Raw genomic sequence first — 13,341 nt, 5'->3', positions numbered from 1 at the left:
ATACAAAACAAAGGAAAAAAGGTCAGAACGTGACAAGTATTTGGTAGCATTGCCTTTAAATTGCTTGACTTGGGTCAAACATTTAGGGTAGCCTTCCACAAGCTTCCCACAATAAGTTGGGTGAATTTTTGCTCATTCATCCTGACAGAGCTGGTGTAACGGATTCAGGTTTGTAGGCCTACTTGCTCGCACACGCTTTTTTAGTTCTGCCCACAAATGTTCTATATGATTGAGGTCAGGGCTTTGTGATGGCCACTCCATTACCTTTACTTTGTTGGTCTTTAGCCATTTTGCCACAACTTTGGAAGTATGCTTGGGGTCATTGTCCATTTGGAAGACCCATCTGCGACCAAGCTTCAACTTCCTGACTGATGTCTTGAGATGTTGCTTCAATATATCCACATAATATTCCTCCCTCATGAAGCCATCTATTTTGTGAAGTGCACCAGTCCCTCCTGCAGCAAAGCACCCTCACAACATGATGCTGCCACCCCCGTGCTTCACGGTTGGGATGGTGTTCTTCAAATTGCAAGCGTTCACCTTCTTCCTCCAAACATAACGATGGTTATTAACAGTTATATTTTTGTTTCATCAGACCAGAGGACATTTCTCCAAAAAGTATGATCTTTGTCCCCTTGTGCAGTTGCGAACTGTAGTCTGCCTTTTTTATGGCGGTTTTGGAGCAGTGGCTTCTTCCTTGCTGAGCGGCCTTTCAGGTTATGTTGATATAGGACTCGTTTTACTGTAGATATAAATACTTTTGTACCTGTTTCCTCCAGCATCTTCACAAGGTCCTTTGCTGTTGATCTGGGATTGACTGCACTTTTCACACCAAAGTACGTTCATCTCTATGAGACAAAACTCATCTCCTTCCTTAGCGGTATGACGGCTGTGTGGTCCTATGGTGTTTATACTTGCGTACTATTGTTTGTACAGATGAACGTGGTACCTTCAGGCATTTGGAAATTGCTCCCAAGGATGAACCAGACTTGTGGAGGTCTACAATTTTTTTTCTGAAGTCTTGGCTGATTTCTTTTGATTTTCCCATGATGTCAAGCAAAAAGGCACTGAGTTTGAAGGTAGGCCTTGAAACTCTTAGTGAATGTAAACTTCTGACCAACTGGAATTGTGATACAGTAAATGAAAAGTGAAATAAACTGTCTGTAAACAATCGTTAGAAAATGTACTTGTGTAATTCACAAATTAGATGTCCTAACCGACTTGCCAAAACTATAGTTTGTTAACAAGAAATTTGTGGGATGGTTGAAAAATGAGATTTAATGACTCCAACCTAAGTGTATGTAAACTTCTGAATTCAACTGTACGTGATCAAATACAAATGTTAGAATCAACTATTAAAGACTACCAGCACCCACTGGATTCTACAGGACAAAATACAAACCCTCCAACCCAAAAAAGACTGTGGGGTTGATGGCATTCTAAATTAAATGATAAAATATATAGACCACATATTCAAATTGGCTAAACTTAAACTCTAACATCATCCTCAGCTCTAGCATCTTCCCCAATATTTGGAACCAAGGACTGATCACCCCAATCCACAAAAGTGGAGACAAATTTGACCCCAATATGTACCAGGGGATATGCGTACATTATGCGATACATTTCCTCAGTGAAAAAAAATGTAGTGAGCAAATGTCAAATTGGCATGAGGGTATGCGATACAATTGGATGGAAAGTGGTGTTGGGGGAAAAACATACGACATCATAAAATCCATGTACACAAACAACAAGTGTGTGGTGAAAATTGGCACAAAAAAAACTTTCTTCCCACAGAGCTGGGGTTGAGACAAGGACACAGCTTAAAGTCCACCCTCTTCAACATATATATCAATAAATTGGCGAGGGCACTAGAAGAGTCTGCAGCACCCGGCCTCACCCTACTAGAATCTGAAGTCAAATGTCTACTGTTTGCTGATGATCTGGTGTGTCTGTCCCCAACCAAGAGGGCCTACAGCAGCACCTTGATCTTCTGCACAGATTCTGTCAGACCTGGGGCCTGACAATAAATCTCAGTAAGACAAAAATAATGGTGTTCCAAAAAAGGTCAATTTGCCAGGACCACGAATACCATTTCCATCTAGACACCGTTGCCCTAGAGTACACAAAAATACATACAATACATACCTCGGCCTAAACATCAGCACAACAGGTAACTTCCACAAAGCTGTGAACAATCTGAGAGAGAAGTCAAGAAGGTCTCATCAAAAGGAACATAAAATTTGACATACCAGTTAGGATCTGGCTACAAATACTTTAATCGGTTACAGAACCAATTGCCCTTTATGGTTATGAGGTCTGGGGCGCTCACCAACCAAGAATTCACAAAATGGGACAAATACCAAATTGAGACTCTGCATGCAGAATTCTGCAAAAATATCCTCTGTGTACAACGTAAACACCAAATAATGCATGCAGAGCAGAATTAGGCCGATAGCCACTAATGATGAAAATCCTGAAAAGAGACGTCAAATTATACAACCACCTAAAAGGAAGCGATTCCCAAGCCATCCATAACAAAGCCATTACCTACAGAGAAATGAACCTGGAGAAGAGCCCCCTAAACAAGCTGGTCCTGGGCTCTGATCACAAACACAAACAGACCCCACAGAGCCCCAGGACAGCAACACAATTACACCCAACCAAATCATGAGAAAACAAAAAGATAATTACTTCACGCATTGGAAATAATTAACCAAAAAACAGAGCAAACTAGAATGCTATTTGGCCCTAAAGAGAGTACACAGTGGCAGAATACCAAACCACTGTGACTGACCCAAAATTAAGGAAATATTTTGACTATGTACAGACTCAGTGAGCATAGCCTTGCTATTGAGAGGGGCCGCCGAAGGCAGACTGGCTCTCAAGAGAAGACAGGCTATGAGCCACACTGCCCACAACATGACGTGGAAACTGAACAGCACTTCCTGACCTCCTGTCAAATGTATGACCATATTAGAGACACATATTTCCCTCATATTACACAGACCCACAAAGAATTCAAAAACAAATCCAATTTTGAGAAACTCCCATATCTATTAGGTGAAATACCAGTGTGCAATCACAGCAGCAAGATTTGTGACCTGTTGCATCAAGAAAAAGGCAACCAGTGAAGAACAAAACACCATTGTAAATACAACCCATATTTATGTTGATTTTCCCTTTTGTACTTTAACAATTTGTACATTGTTACAACACTGTATATAGATATGACATCTGAAATGTCTATTATTTTGGAACTTTTGTGTTCACTGTTAATTTTTCCTCTCACTTTTGTTTATTGTCTATTTCAATGTAAACATATGTTTCCCATTCCAATAAAGCCCTTAAATTTAATTGAAACAACTTGAGAGGGGTCAAGAATAAAGTGAGAGGGGTCCGGGACAAGGGGTGTGTTCATAAATTCAATCTGGAGTGCCAGAGTGCGCTCAGAGCATTTGTAAATCCATAGCATTGTCAAATTGTCAGTTTGTAAATTCAGCATGTTCAGAGCGCACAACGGCAGTCAAGCACCCAAGCTAAGTGGCTAACATTGGCTAGCTTGCAAGCTACTTCCAGAAAGAAATGAGAGAACATCTCACTCTGACCATTTTACTTGCCCAAGCAGAGCTGGTTAGGCTGTTTTCATGTTACTAGGGTGTTGGTGACTGCAACTGTGCTGCGGGCAACAACTTAATTCTGCTTTATTTTGCCAACGCTTACTGACACCTGCCATATTCAAAGGGTGTTGTGCGTTTGTAAATTCATGAGTTATTCTGCGCGAGAATGCTCTGAAATCAGAGTAGATAGCCATTGAATCTTACGACGATACAATTTGGCTAAGAATTACTGTTAGAGTTGCGTAAATTCAAATCTGGTATCAGGATAAATATAACAATGAGTCACCGATTGTATACTATGTATTTTTTATTAGCTAAGTAATAAATGGCAAATGCAACTTTTGTATATACGGGCTCACTGTAATACCACGCAGGGCAGAACAGGGAACTGACAAGATGTATGTAAACAGTATTCTTTATACTGTGATAGACAGTTCCAACCCGTCTGTTGGCCTATCACAGTAGAGACTGGGCGTGGTTTAAACTTGCTCAGCCTATTGCAGGCGCTCAGGCGGGTCCCCGCCTCTTGGCGCTTCTGTTGATAGATGTAACTGTTGCTGTGAAGAACATCCATGCGCTCATGCTCCATACCGTTATCTCGCACCTGGCTCCTGTTAACAAAAGACCACTTGTTCTGCAACCCCATGCTACTCTGTATTTTTCCATCACGAGAAAGGCCCATGGCCCTGTAACTGTTAACAATGTTTCAAGTCAGCTATGTTGCATAACACATACATACATCCACACAAGCCAACAGCAGATAATATTAAATCATATATATGGTAATGGATATAATGTAAAACAGGATCCAACATTACATAAATAATCATGTCAATAAACGTTGGGTAGTTAGTTAATATACTGCCTGGCAAGTTTGATGTATTAGTAGCCAACTAACGTTAGGTAACTAGCTAACATATGGTATATATTGCTGTAATGCTATGCAGTTTGTAAGGATAGCGTAGCAAACAAATTGTCAGTCAACGTAATTTATTTGAAAAGGCATTACTTTATTACACTTTTCAAAATGTTCTTAACATTTGTCATAATTAGTTAAAGCAATTCATTTGTATCTACTCTCGCCTGACTTCGGCTGCATATTTTCTGCCATTTTCTTCAAATCTGAAAAGTTATGAAGCCACACCCATTTCCTGAAGAATGGCATTAGCTTGGGTGCTTGACTGCGATTGTAAGGTCAGAACGCTCAAATCAACCATACTCCTAGCAAGAGGTTGCATAGCAACATCATCAACTTCCAGTAGACAGATGAAGAGCTAGTAAGCTCAACTGAAAGGATACTGTAATGACCTGACTAGATCATAAAGGAACAATTGTCCAGACAGAGGTTTGAGTTTACGAATTGACGGTTTATTAAACCAACTTTACACAGGCTACTGTTTGGCCGTAGCCCACGCCAAATAAATGAAAGATAACCCACAAGCCAATCATGACCTTCTCTTGTGAAGAGAGAGAAAAAAGGCTAAACCTGGTCTTAACTTCCAATGCTCCATCCCCCTGCCCAACCCCCCTCCACGCCACTCCGCCAACCGCCAGGATGACCGGCATCAGAACATTCCAGGCATTCCTGTGATTGGCAGATAGCAGGTTGATTGGCATGTCCCGCGAACACTGGGTACTGGTAAGTACAACACAACCACCTACTAGCCTAACACATAACACACAGCTGTCTGTGCGGGTCGCTACAGATACCATTCGTTTACATTATACTAAAATTAACTAATAGTATATAGTATGCTCATTAAGTATGTAGTATACAGTATGTTAGTATGGGTATTCGAACACAACTTTCGTATTTTGGCGAATTTCGTACGTCATCCGGGAACTTTTGGCATACTAACTATATCCATACTATGACCAATAAGCATACTATATACTCAATTCACGTCACAAATAGTAAGGTTATTATGAGTATTCGAACACAACTCAGGTCTGGGTTCCATTGACTCAGGCAGCCGCAGAATAGCAGGTGGCACTTCTACTTAATAATATTACGTAAATTCCGGAAAGGGAAGTGGCTCCTTTGGAAAGTTATCGAAGCAGAAAGTTCTCAGAAGTTATCTAGCTTAACAAACAGAAGAAGGGAAACATGGGGACAACAGCAAGTCAATTAGGGAAGGATCTGCTCTCAGAATATCAGGTGACAAAAGATATTTAACGTGAATTAGATATCTAGCCAATAAAGTGTACACAACAAGTTGTTGGCCATTGTTACTAGGTAGGGAATAACTAACGTTACCTAAAAGCGAACCAAGTTGTTTTTAGCCAGCTAGCTATTTATCGTTACTTTTTGCCCTCATAAAAGAGTCGCGGCTCAGCTTGAATTATTGCCTATATTAACTAGCGAGTGCATTTTCAGCTTTTGACGACTGTTAGCAAGCTAACCAGTAGGACAACTTGTTGAGCACATTGCAAGTGACTGATAAAAGCAAGAAGTTGTGGTAAAAATATGGAATGCGTGTGTAGTATTAGAAAATAATGTATTAACACTTCCCTTCCAGGAGCTGACATTTCTTACAAAACAAGAAATTCTGTTGTAAGTAACTAGCTTTATTCATGATCATTTCAATTGACTGATACTGTTGTTTTCAATATCATATTTGATACAAATACAGTATATAAATACATAGGCTCCATTTTTGCCAGAGCTTAACGTCCTTGTCAACTGAAGGGCTAAAGTCCTAATTTACAAATAAATTTGACCGGCAAGATGGATTGTTTGAACTAGGTTGGAATGGTTTGTCATTTTAGATTTATTGCGAAAGGGACTTGATGAACAATCAACATCCATACAGGCAGAGCTGAGTTTGTTTGATGCGTCCTTTCTGTAGGGCACACAAGCGATTCTGTGAACTCCTCTCCAAAGAGGACAGAAACCTCACCAGTGTGCCCATGGAGAAAGTCCTTTCACTGCCAGAACTCAAGGTGACAAGATTGCAATTGAAATTCTACTCCATTACTAATACTTGAATGTTGTTACAAATCATTGTAACATGTTGGATTTCCTTTGGTCCCTAATGTTTATGTTCTGTCCCCACCCTTTAGTCCAACCCTTTCAGGAAAAGGATCTGTCTGCCATGTATTCTCAACATCTGATATGAAAGATGGAAGTCTCACCTTTGAGGACTTTCTTGATCTCTTGAGTGCCTTCAGCGATTCAGCTACACTGGAAATCAAGTCCCACTATGCATTCCGCATTTTTGGTAATACAATTGTTGGGAATTCATGGGGTACACATGGGGTATGTCATGTATTCATGATGTCTGGCAGTGTGTGGGTGGCTGGTGAAAACAAAATGGGAATTGTTTTGTCTGTTCAGACTTTGATGACGATGGCACTCTGGATGGTGGGGACCTGGAGAAGCTGGTGAACTGTTTGACTGGTGAGACTGAAGACACAAGGCTTACACCTGAAGAGATGAGGCAGCTCATCAGCAATGTAAGTTTACAGATTAAGGCCACTATTGGTCCTTCCCAATGTCAGCCTACCTCAAGGAAGACCTGTGTATGATATAGTCAGGTCTGCTTTATATGATTTCAAGTCTCCGTCTGCAATATCCAAGGGTAAATCAACTACTTATTTACTTTTCAATTTGACAGATTCTTGAAGAGTCAGATATAGACAAAGATGGGACAGTAAATCTGTCAGAGTTCCAACATGTTATCTCCAGGTCACCAGATTTCGTCAGGTGAGTTGAAATCTGATTAGAATATCTCTCCATAATCGCTACATTTTAACTATGTACTACCCCCCTCTAATATTCCACATTTTTCTTCAGTTCTTTTGAGATTGTGCTGTGAAGTCTACGAATAACACACCAGGATATGGATGCTTTGGATTCTGTTCTATTCATACTAAGAGGACCTCTTCTATTTTTTTCATTGTAATACCAATAACTTTGAGATTTTGCCTTAAATTATACGGAGTGAGATTTTTTTGATTCTGAGAATCTTCATCAGCTAACATCACTTTCTTGAATTTTGAAGAATTCATATAATCAACAACAAAAAAAGCATAGCACAAAGGCTTAATTCATAAAGGTCATGTTAACTGACTGGTATTATCCGATATAACAAAACATAAGATCTCCTCAGCCTGTGTTAACCTCAGACCTTATTTTCTGCATTTATTCCAAAACCCTATTCTTTCCCCATTAATTTTTCACATAGGGATGGCTGAACAAACCAAAGGTAACTAATTCTGGGTTTTAGGACTACACGCTGGCGAGCTCTGATAATTCAAGTTTTTACCGGTTAAACATCCATGCAGCATCTGCATACCAACCATTTGATCTCATCAGCTTCATGGGATATGCATTTAGATCTTCGTGTTATTGTTGTTTTGAATTATGGGCTAGTGAGCAAATTTTAGAGCAGATGTTAAACTGTAGCATAGTTTAGGCTGTGTTTTTGCCAAGTGGCCACATGGATTATTTTGTTGTCTGACAGTAATGTCATACTATTATATTCGGTTCTGTTTTGTAGAATACCATCATTGTGATCTTGCAGACATTGAATCAGCTTTGATCAAACTTTATTAAACAAGCTCCATTAGCCAGAGTAGCCTGTTCTGAGTAGTACAGAGTGTGCGTAAAGTAGAGAATAATTTTTCCGGGGGGGAAAGTCTGATCCACAACCTAAATTATAGGTAGATTAATATTTTCTGTTTGAAAATGTATTTCTACATCATGTCAGTGCTCTCTTAACGGAAACTTTTTAAAATCTATAAAGAGCTAGAATAAAAGTAATCAAGTCTTAGTCACTGACTTTACTTTATTTGTCTGAAACAAGCAGCTAGTCAATCAATCTGTGCACTGTCCTTAGTGCTCAACTCCTACAGGCAGTTTTTCCATTCTATGTCGTTCTTGGTTAGAGGATTAATGATATTTGTGTCAGGATGGAGAGAGGGGTCCTCTTTGATAGCAGAAACAAAAGTGTTCCATGGTCCACACACTACATCCACCACACGCAGCCCCTGGTCCTTGAAAAACTCTACCCTTCTTGGCTCGTCTGAACTGTTCTCAGTCCCCTGTCCCAGCTGGCCGTATTCACCTGAAACGGTGGCAAATGTGAAGCTTGAGAAAAGGCCATGTCTATCCATTAATTGATATGAATTCCTGGGTGAAATACATAACGGCTATTTATTCAATACACAGGCCTACTCAAAGCCACGTAGACTACAATATTTGACATTTAAAGCTTGCCCCAGTAGACTAGAATATTTCACATTTTAAAGCTTACCCCAGCCCCAAGTGTAGAGATCACCTGTACCTGTAAAATAAATAGACAAAATACTCAGTCATCTCTCTAAATTAGTAGTTTGAGGCAGCTTGTGTGAAGGGCTCTTACTTGTGACTGCCGCAGTGTGACGCGACCCACAGCTGATCTTGCTGACCTCGCATGACTGAGTAACATCCACCAGGGCTGGGAAGGCCTGTATTGATATGAACACGTCGTCGTAGCTCTCCTCTTCATCTTTACATGTGCTGGCACCACCTAAACATACAGCAGTTCAGATATAACATATTTATATGTTGTCTATCTACACCAGTCCAGAACCTCAATGTAGGTGTTTTGCAACGCAGCCAATTAGAGGGTCTATAAGTATCATCCATTTGCCTGTATGAACACTGAATTTTAAAATGAGCTGAGCTGGTGGGTCTGCCCTCCCAAAATATAACACAGATTTCAGACAGGCAGACCTGTGTCCTGGCTCTTCTGCTGCTCTCCTCTTAGGGCTCGTGATGGCAGTCCCACCTGGCCACTCTCATTCCAGCCCCACACGTACAGGTCTCCCCCAGCTGTGGACCAGACTAGTGATCACATTGACTGAATAATGTAATGTAATGCAATCACTCTACTTTATCATTCTTTTGTAAGTTCCATCCCAGTCAGTCCCTCTTACCACTGGTGCAGACAGAGTGCCAACCCCCGGCGGCCACAGTGCTCATGGACATACCCATTAGTGCCTCCATTGCTCTGGGCTCCTCCTGCGGGCTCAGGTCCCCATGTCCCAGCTGCCCATGGCTGCCAACACAAGGAAGCAAGGTTTTCAGAACATTTAATACAGATCCTATGCTGTCGTTCATTCCGCCATGTCTGATGTACCCAAAATAGTCATCAGTAACCTATGAAAGGTGTGCTGAAAAATGCCTATTGATTAAACTGTTGTACAGGATTTGTTAATTCCATTACGAAACATGACATTTGTTGTCTTCACCTGCCTGAGCCCCAGGTGTAGATGTCTCCAGATGCAGTGAGGAGGACTGCGTGCTCTGTGCCTAGTGCCAGGCTAACAGCCAGTAGTTGTGGGGAAAGTGGGCGGTAAAAGGGAGGATTGGAAGCTATGTACCCTCCTGGAACTAATGGGAATGCTAGTGAGGGCCCTACAAAACAAGAATGCATTATGATTACAACATTATTGAAATGCAACTATTGATTAGAGCTTCAATATATTTGCCACACACCTGTACATGGACCTGAGTGGGGGAAATAACCATATTTACTTAATTCTAGGGGTTGTGGGTGGTACCAACTATGCTACAGCGCCAGTCACTATGAATCAATACCAGTATTATCTGGAATCACCATACTCCACCCTGGTTTCTTCTCATTTCGCTCAGAGTTCCAGCACTCTACTCTGTCTGTGAAAGACAGGGCCAGATATCCCTCGCTGATATGTGCATCCTGGCACCCTCGGCTTTCCTCTACACAGCCGCCACATCCTTTCTGACTGGGGGTCCCTACTCCAAAACCTGCCAAACACAGCCTTCCATCACCTGAAACGTAAACAAATGATACAGTTAAGGGGAAACTTTGAAACAGTCCATGTAGGTTTATGAATTGAGGTACATGGTTGCAACTTAATTGATACACTGGAAACTGGTTCATGCAGTTATCAACCTTTCACTGCGGTCTCTGGTTGAGCGGTCTGCCAGTTATTATCACGAGAAGGCAGCCCTTTCAAAAAAATATAGCAGTTTTGAAACTGCAGTCGACGGGTATTTTGGACGCAGAATTTGGCAGCATACTGCAGTTATACTAAGCTCTGACTGCAATCTCCTTTTGTAAGGGATGATCGAGTTGAGTACTCTACTCACTATTTGAATGCAGAGCTGCTCTTCGACTCCAACTTGTCCTGATCTGCGTATCAACATTGCTATTATGTTGACAGATTTGGACAGGCTCCTCTTCCAAATTCCGACAAACAATATCAATAGAGATTGGATATGTCACGTTGGCATCTCCGGCACTTTCCCCATCCGTCAATTTTTCATTCGTTCGTATTTGCCCAAAGCCGTTGAAGCCAAATCCAAACCAATTCATCAGCAACTCTGCGTTTCGCGGTAGCGTAAACAAAACAATCCGTACAACGTTGCGATCAGTGCTACAGATAGAACAACGAGACAGATACTTCAACCGGATGTATAAATGTGAAGCATCCGCTTTGCGTTTCCAGTCATTACCAAATATGGTAGTGAAAGGAAACCCTCTGGCCGGCAGTGGGAGAAGATGAAACGACATGGGTTTTGGCTGACATTCTGCAAATTCTCATTGATTAAACATTTGATCTCAATTGAATTTTCTGTTCCCAAAATAAGAATAAGAATCTGTTTTGAACAGAGTGGACTACGTTTTGTACACTTTACCCTTTGGCATCCAATATGCTGCATTACCGCCCTCAACTGGACTACAAAATAAATCCATTAGGATATATATATATATATATATATATATATATATATATATATATATATTGTAATGAAATAGCAGGGAGCAGGTCTCGAACCCTCAAACTTCTAGCCCGAGGTCCGGCGCACTATCGACTGTGCCGCAAAAGCATGCTCGTGCGGCAGGGTAGATTACAGTGACTGTTTCACAGCGCTCCCCACCGGTCTGGGTTGCACCAAACAGCAGGCATCACAAACCAAACACCAGGAATCTTTAACTTCACACTTAACTCTAAATTATTCCTTTCAATGGTACAGATCTTAACCCAAGTAGTGTGACATAGAGCGTCCACTCCCTCTGGTCATAATAAATACAAACAAATATCACAAGTTCACGACAGGTTACCTTCACTGATTCAAATGCACCCACCTCCTTTCTCATCCACCCAGAAACCAATAATGGATCCGCTAAAAAGTAAGGATCCCCTTTCTACAAAAATGTCACTCCTACTGGACCAGATTCTTCTTTATCATGTCCATTGATGCCAGGCTCATGTTTCGAGTTCTTCAAGACAATTTCCACCTCACTTAACTCGCCCTCATTCACTTCCATTTCACCTCCAGAATTTGGGCTGGCGCACAGCCCACTCTGTTTGCACTTGACACCAGTCTTATTCAACACCCCATCTTCCTCAAATTCAAATCCAAACCTCTGTTTTCCTCATTCTCTTCGACCTCTTCTTTCTATTTGTTCCCTCCATTCCTCAGAAATCCACATGTTTGTGTCCCTGGCCCAATATTCCTATTCTCACGACTTTGCTTGCAGCCTGGTGGCATCCGGACGTAACCCCATAGTCGTCCTGCTCACCTCGGAAACGCGCCGACATTTGTAGAGCATCTTCCTGGTCATTTTCCTCTCTTGCCTCCAGCTCCATACGATGTTGGAGATGGGTGTGAGAGAATTTGATCCGTTCGATTGTGGGAGGTCAGATCAGCGTATTGAATGCATGCTGTGCAGTTGTCCGACGAGTTGAAACTAATTACATATATTAACACTGGATTGCTGATGCTATTCCTTTATCTTGCTGACATTTTTCCCGTCATGCATTTCCTTTGCATTCCCTGACAATTTCTACAAGTGTTTAATGTTTCCAACATATTATTTATGTTGTTCTATAATGCACAGAGAAACAGAAATGATTGACTTGAACCTTCTGATAATATGGATAATTTTTTCTTCCCTTTCCTATTTCCACTAGATTTCCAATGTCTCAGTTATTGTTTGTAAACCAAAAACACCAAGAGTTTAGAAGGCTGTCTGACAGAAAAACTTGCAATGTTAATACATCTGAGTGATTTCATTAAAAGCTGATCCATTGTATCTAAATAATTTCATCACCAAAGACTGCATCTAGCCTTAAATATTTATGTGCAATTTCTGGATTATGGAAATCACAGGAGGCTGCTAAGGGGAGGGAACTGAGTGAATGGAATTACATCAAACACATGGAAACCTCTTTGATACCATTCCACTTATTATGTTCCTGCCATTACTACGGGCCCATCCTCCCCAAATAAGGTGCCACCAACCTCCAGTGATGGAAATTAATTTCAAAGCAAGATGTGTCAACCAATAATAAGTATAAACATTGGATGACTGACTGATGACTGCGTGGTATTGAAGCTACCGCCAACTTGGTACTCCTCAATTGTAAAAAAAATATATATTAATTTTGGAAGCTATATAAATGCATGTATTAATGTCTACATTCGTTTTTGACACATTTATTATATTAAAGACACCTTAATGCATACTTTTAAATGATGTGAGCTAAACATGCAAATAAAAAAATAGATACAGTACCAGTCAAAAGTTTGGACACACATACTCATTCAAGGGTTTTTCTTTATTTGTACTATTTTCTACATTGTATAATAAGAGTGAAGACATCAAAACTGAAATAACACACATGACATCATGTAGTAACCAAAAAAGTGTTAAACAAATCAATATTTATTTTAGATTTTAGATTC

At 40.7% G+C, this 13,341-nt stretch overlaps 1 protein-coding gene and 1 pseudogene across 5 annotated transcripts; one reads left to right on the top strand and one right to left on the bottom strand.

Annotated features, from left to right (window-relative positions):
• The first annotated feature begins 4,256 nt into the window (after positions 1-4,256).
• Positions 4,257-8,240, top strand: LOC110497262 (annotated as a pseudogene).
• A 152-nt stretch (positions 8,241-8,392) lies between these two features.
• Positions 8,393-12,284, bottom strand: LOC110497237 (RCC1 domain-containing protein 1). 5 transcript variants are annotated; one of them, XM_021573261.2, is made up of 9 exons: positions 10,738-11,071; positions 10,541-10,597; positions 10,207-10,416; positions 9,858-10,023; positions 9,543-9,664; positions 9,340-9,438; positions 8,987-9,133; positions 8,879-8,908; positions 8,393-8,689 (listed from the first exon to the last, which is right to left on the bottom strand). In XM_021573261.2, exons 1-9 carry the CDS (start codon positions 10,961-10,963, stop codon positions 8,472-8,474), a joined length of 1,275 nt encoding a protein of 424 aa, XP_021428936.2. In that variant the 5' UTR covers positions 10,964-11,071; the 3' UTR covers positions 8,393-8,471. The 5 variants fall into 5 exon arrangements, with proteins under 5 accessions (XP_021428936.2, XP_036812360.1, XP_021428945.2 ...); XM_036956465.1 differs by having other exon boundaries at positions 9,597-9,664; positions 10,738-11,070; XM_021573270.2 differs by lacking the exons at positions 10,541-10,597; positions 10,738-11,071 and adding an exon at positions 11,738-12,284.
• Between the last annotated feature and the right edge of the window lie 1,057 nt (positions 12,285-13,341).

This window comes from Oncorhynchus mykiss, chromosome 2 (assembly GCF_013265735.2).
Source record: "Oncorhynchus mykiss isolate Arlee chromosome 2, USDA_OmykA_1.1, whole genome shotgun sequence".
In the NCBI taxonomy this organism is placed as follows: Eukaryota; Metazoa; Chordata; class Actinopteri; order Salmoniformes; family Salmonidae; genus Oncorhynchus; species Oncorhynchus mykiss.
Note: the sequence above shows the minus strand (reverse complement) of the source record. Positions and strands in the feature narration are given on the sequence as shown.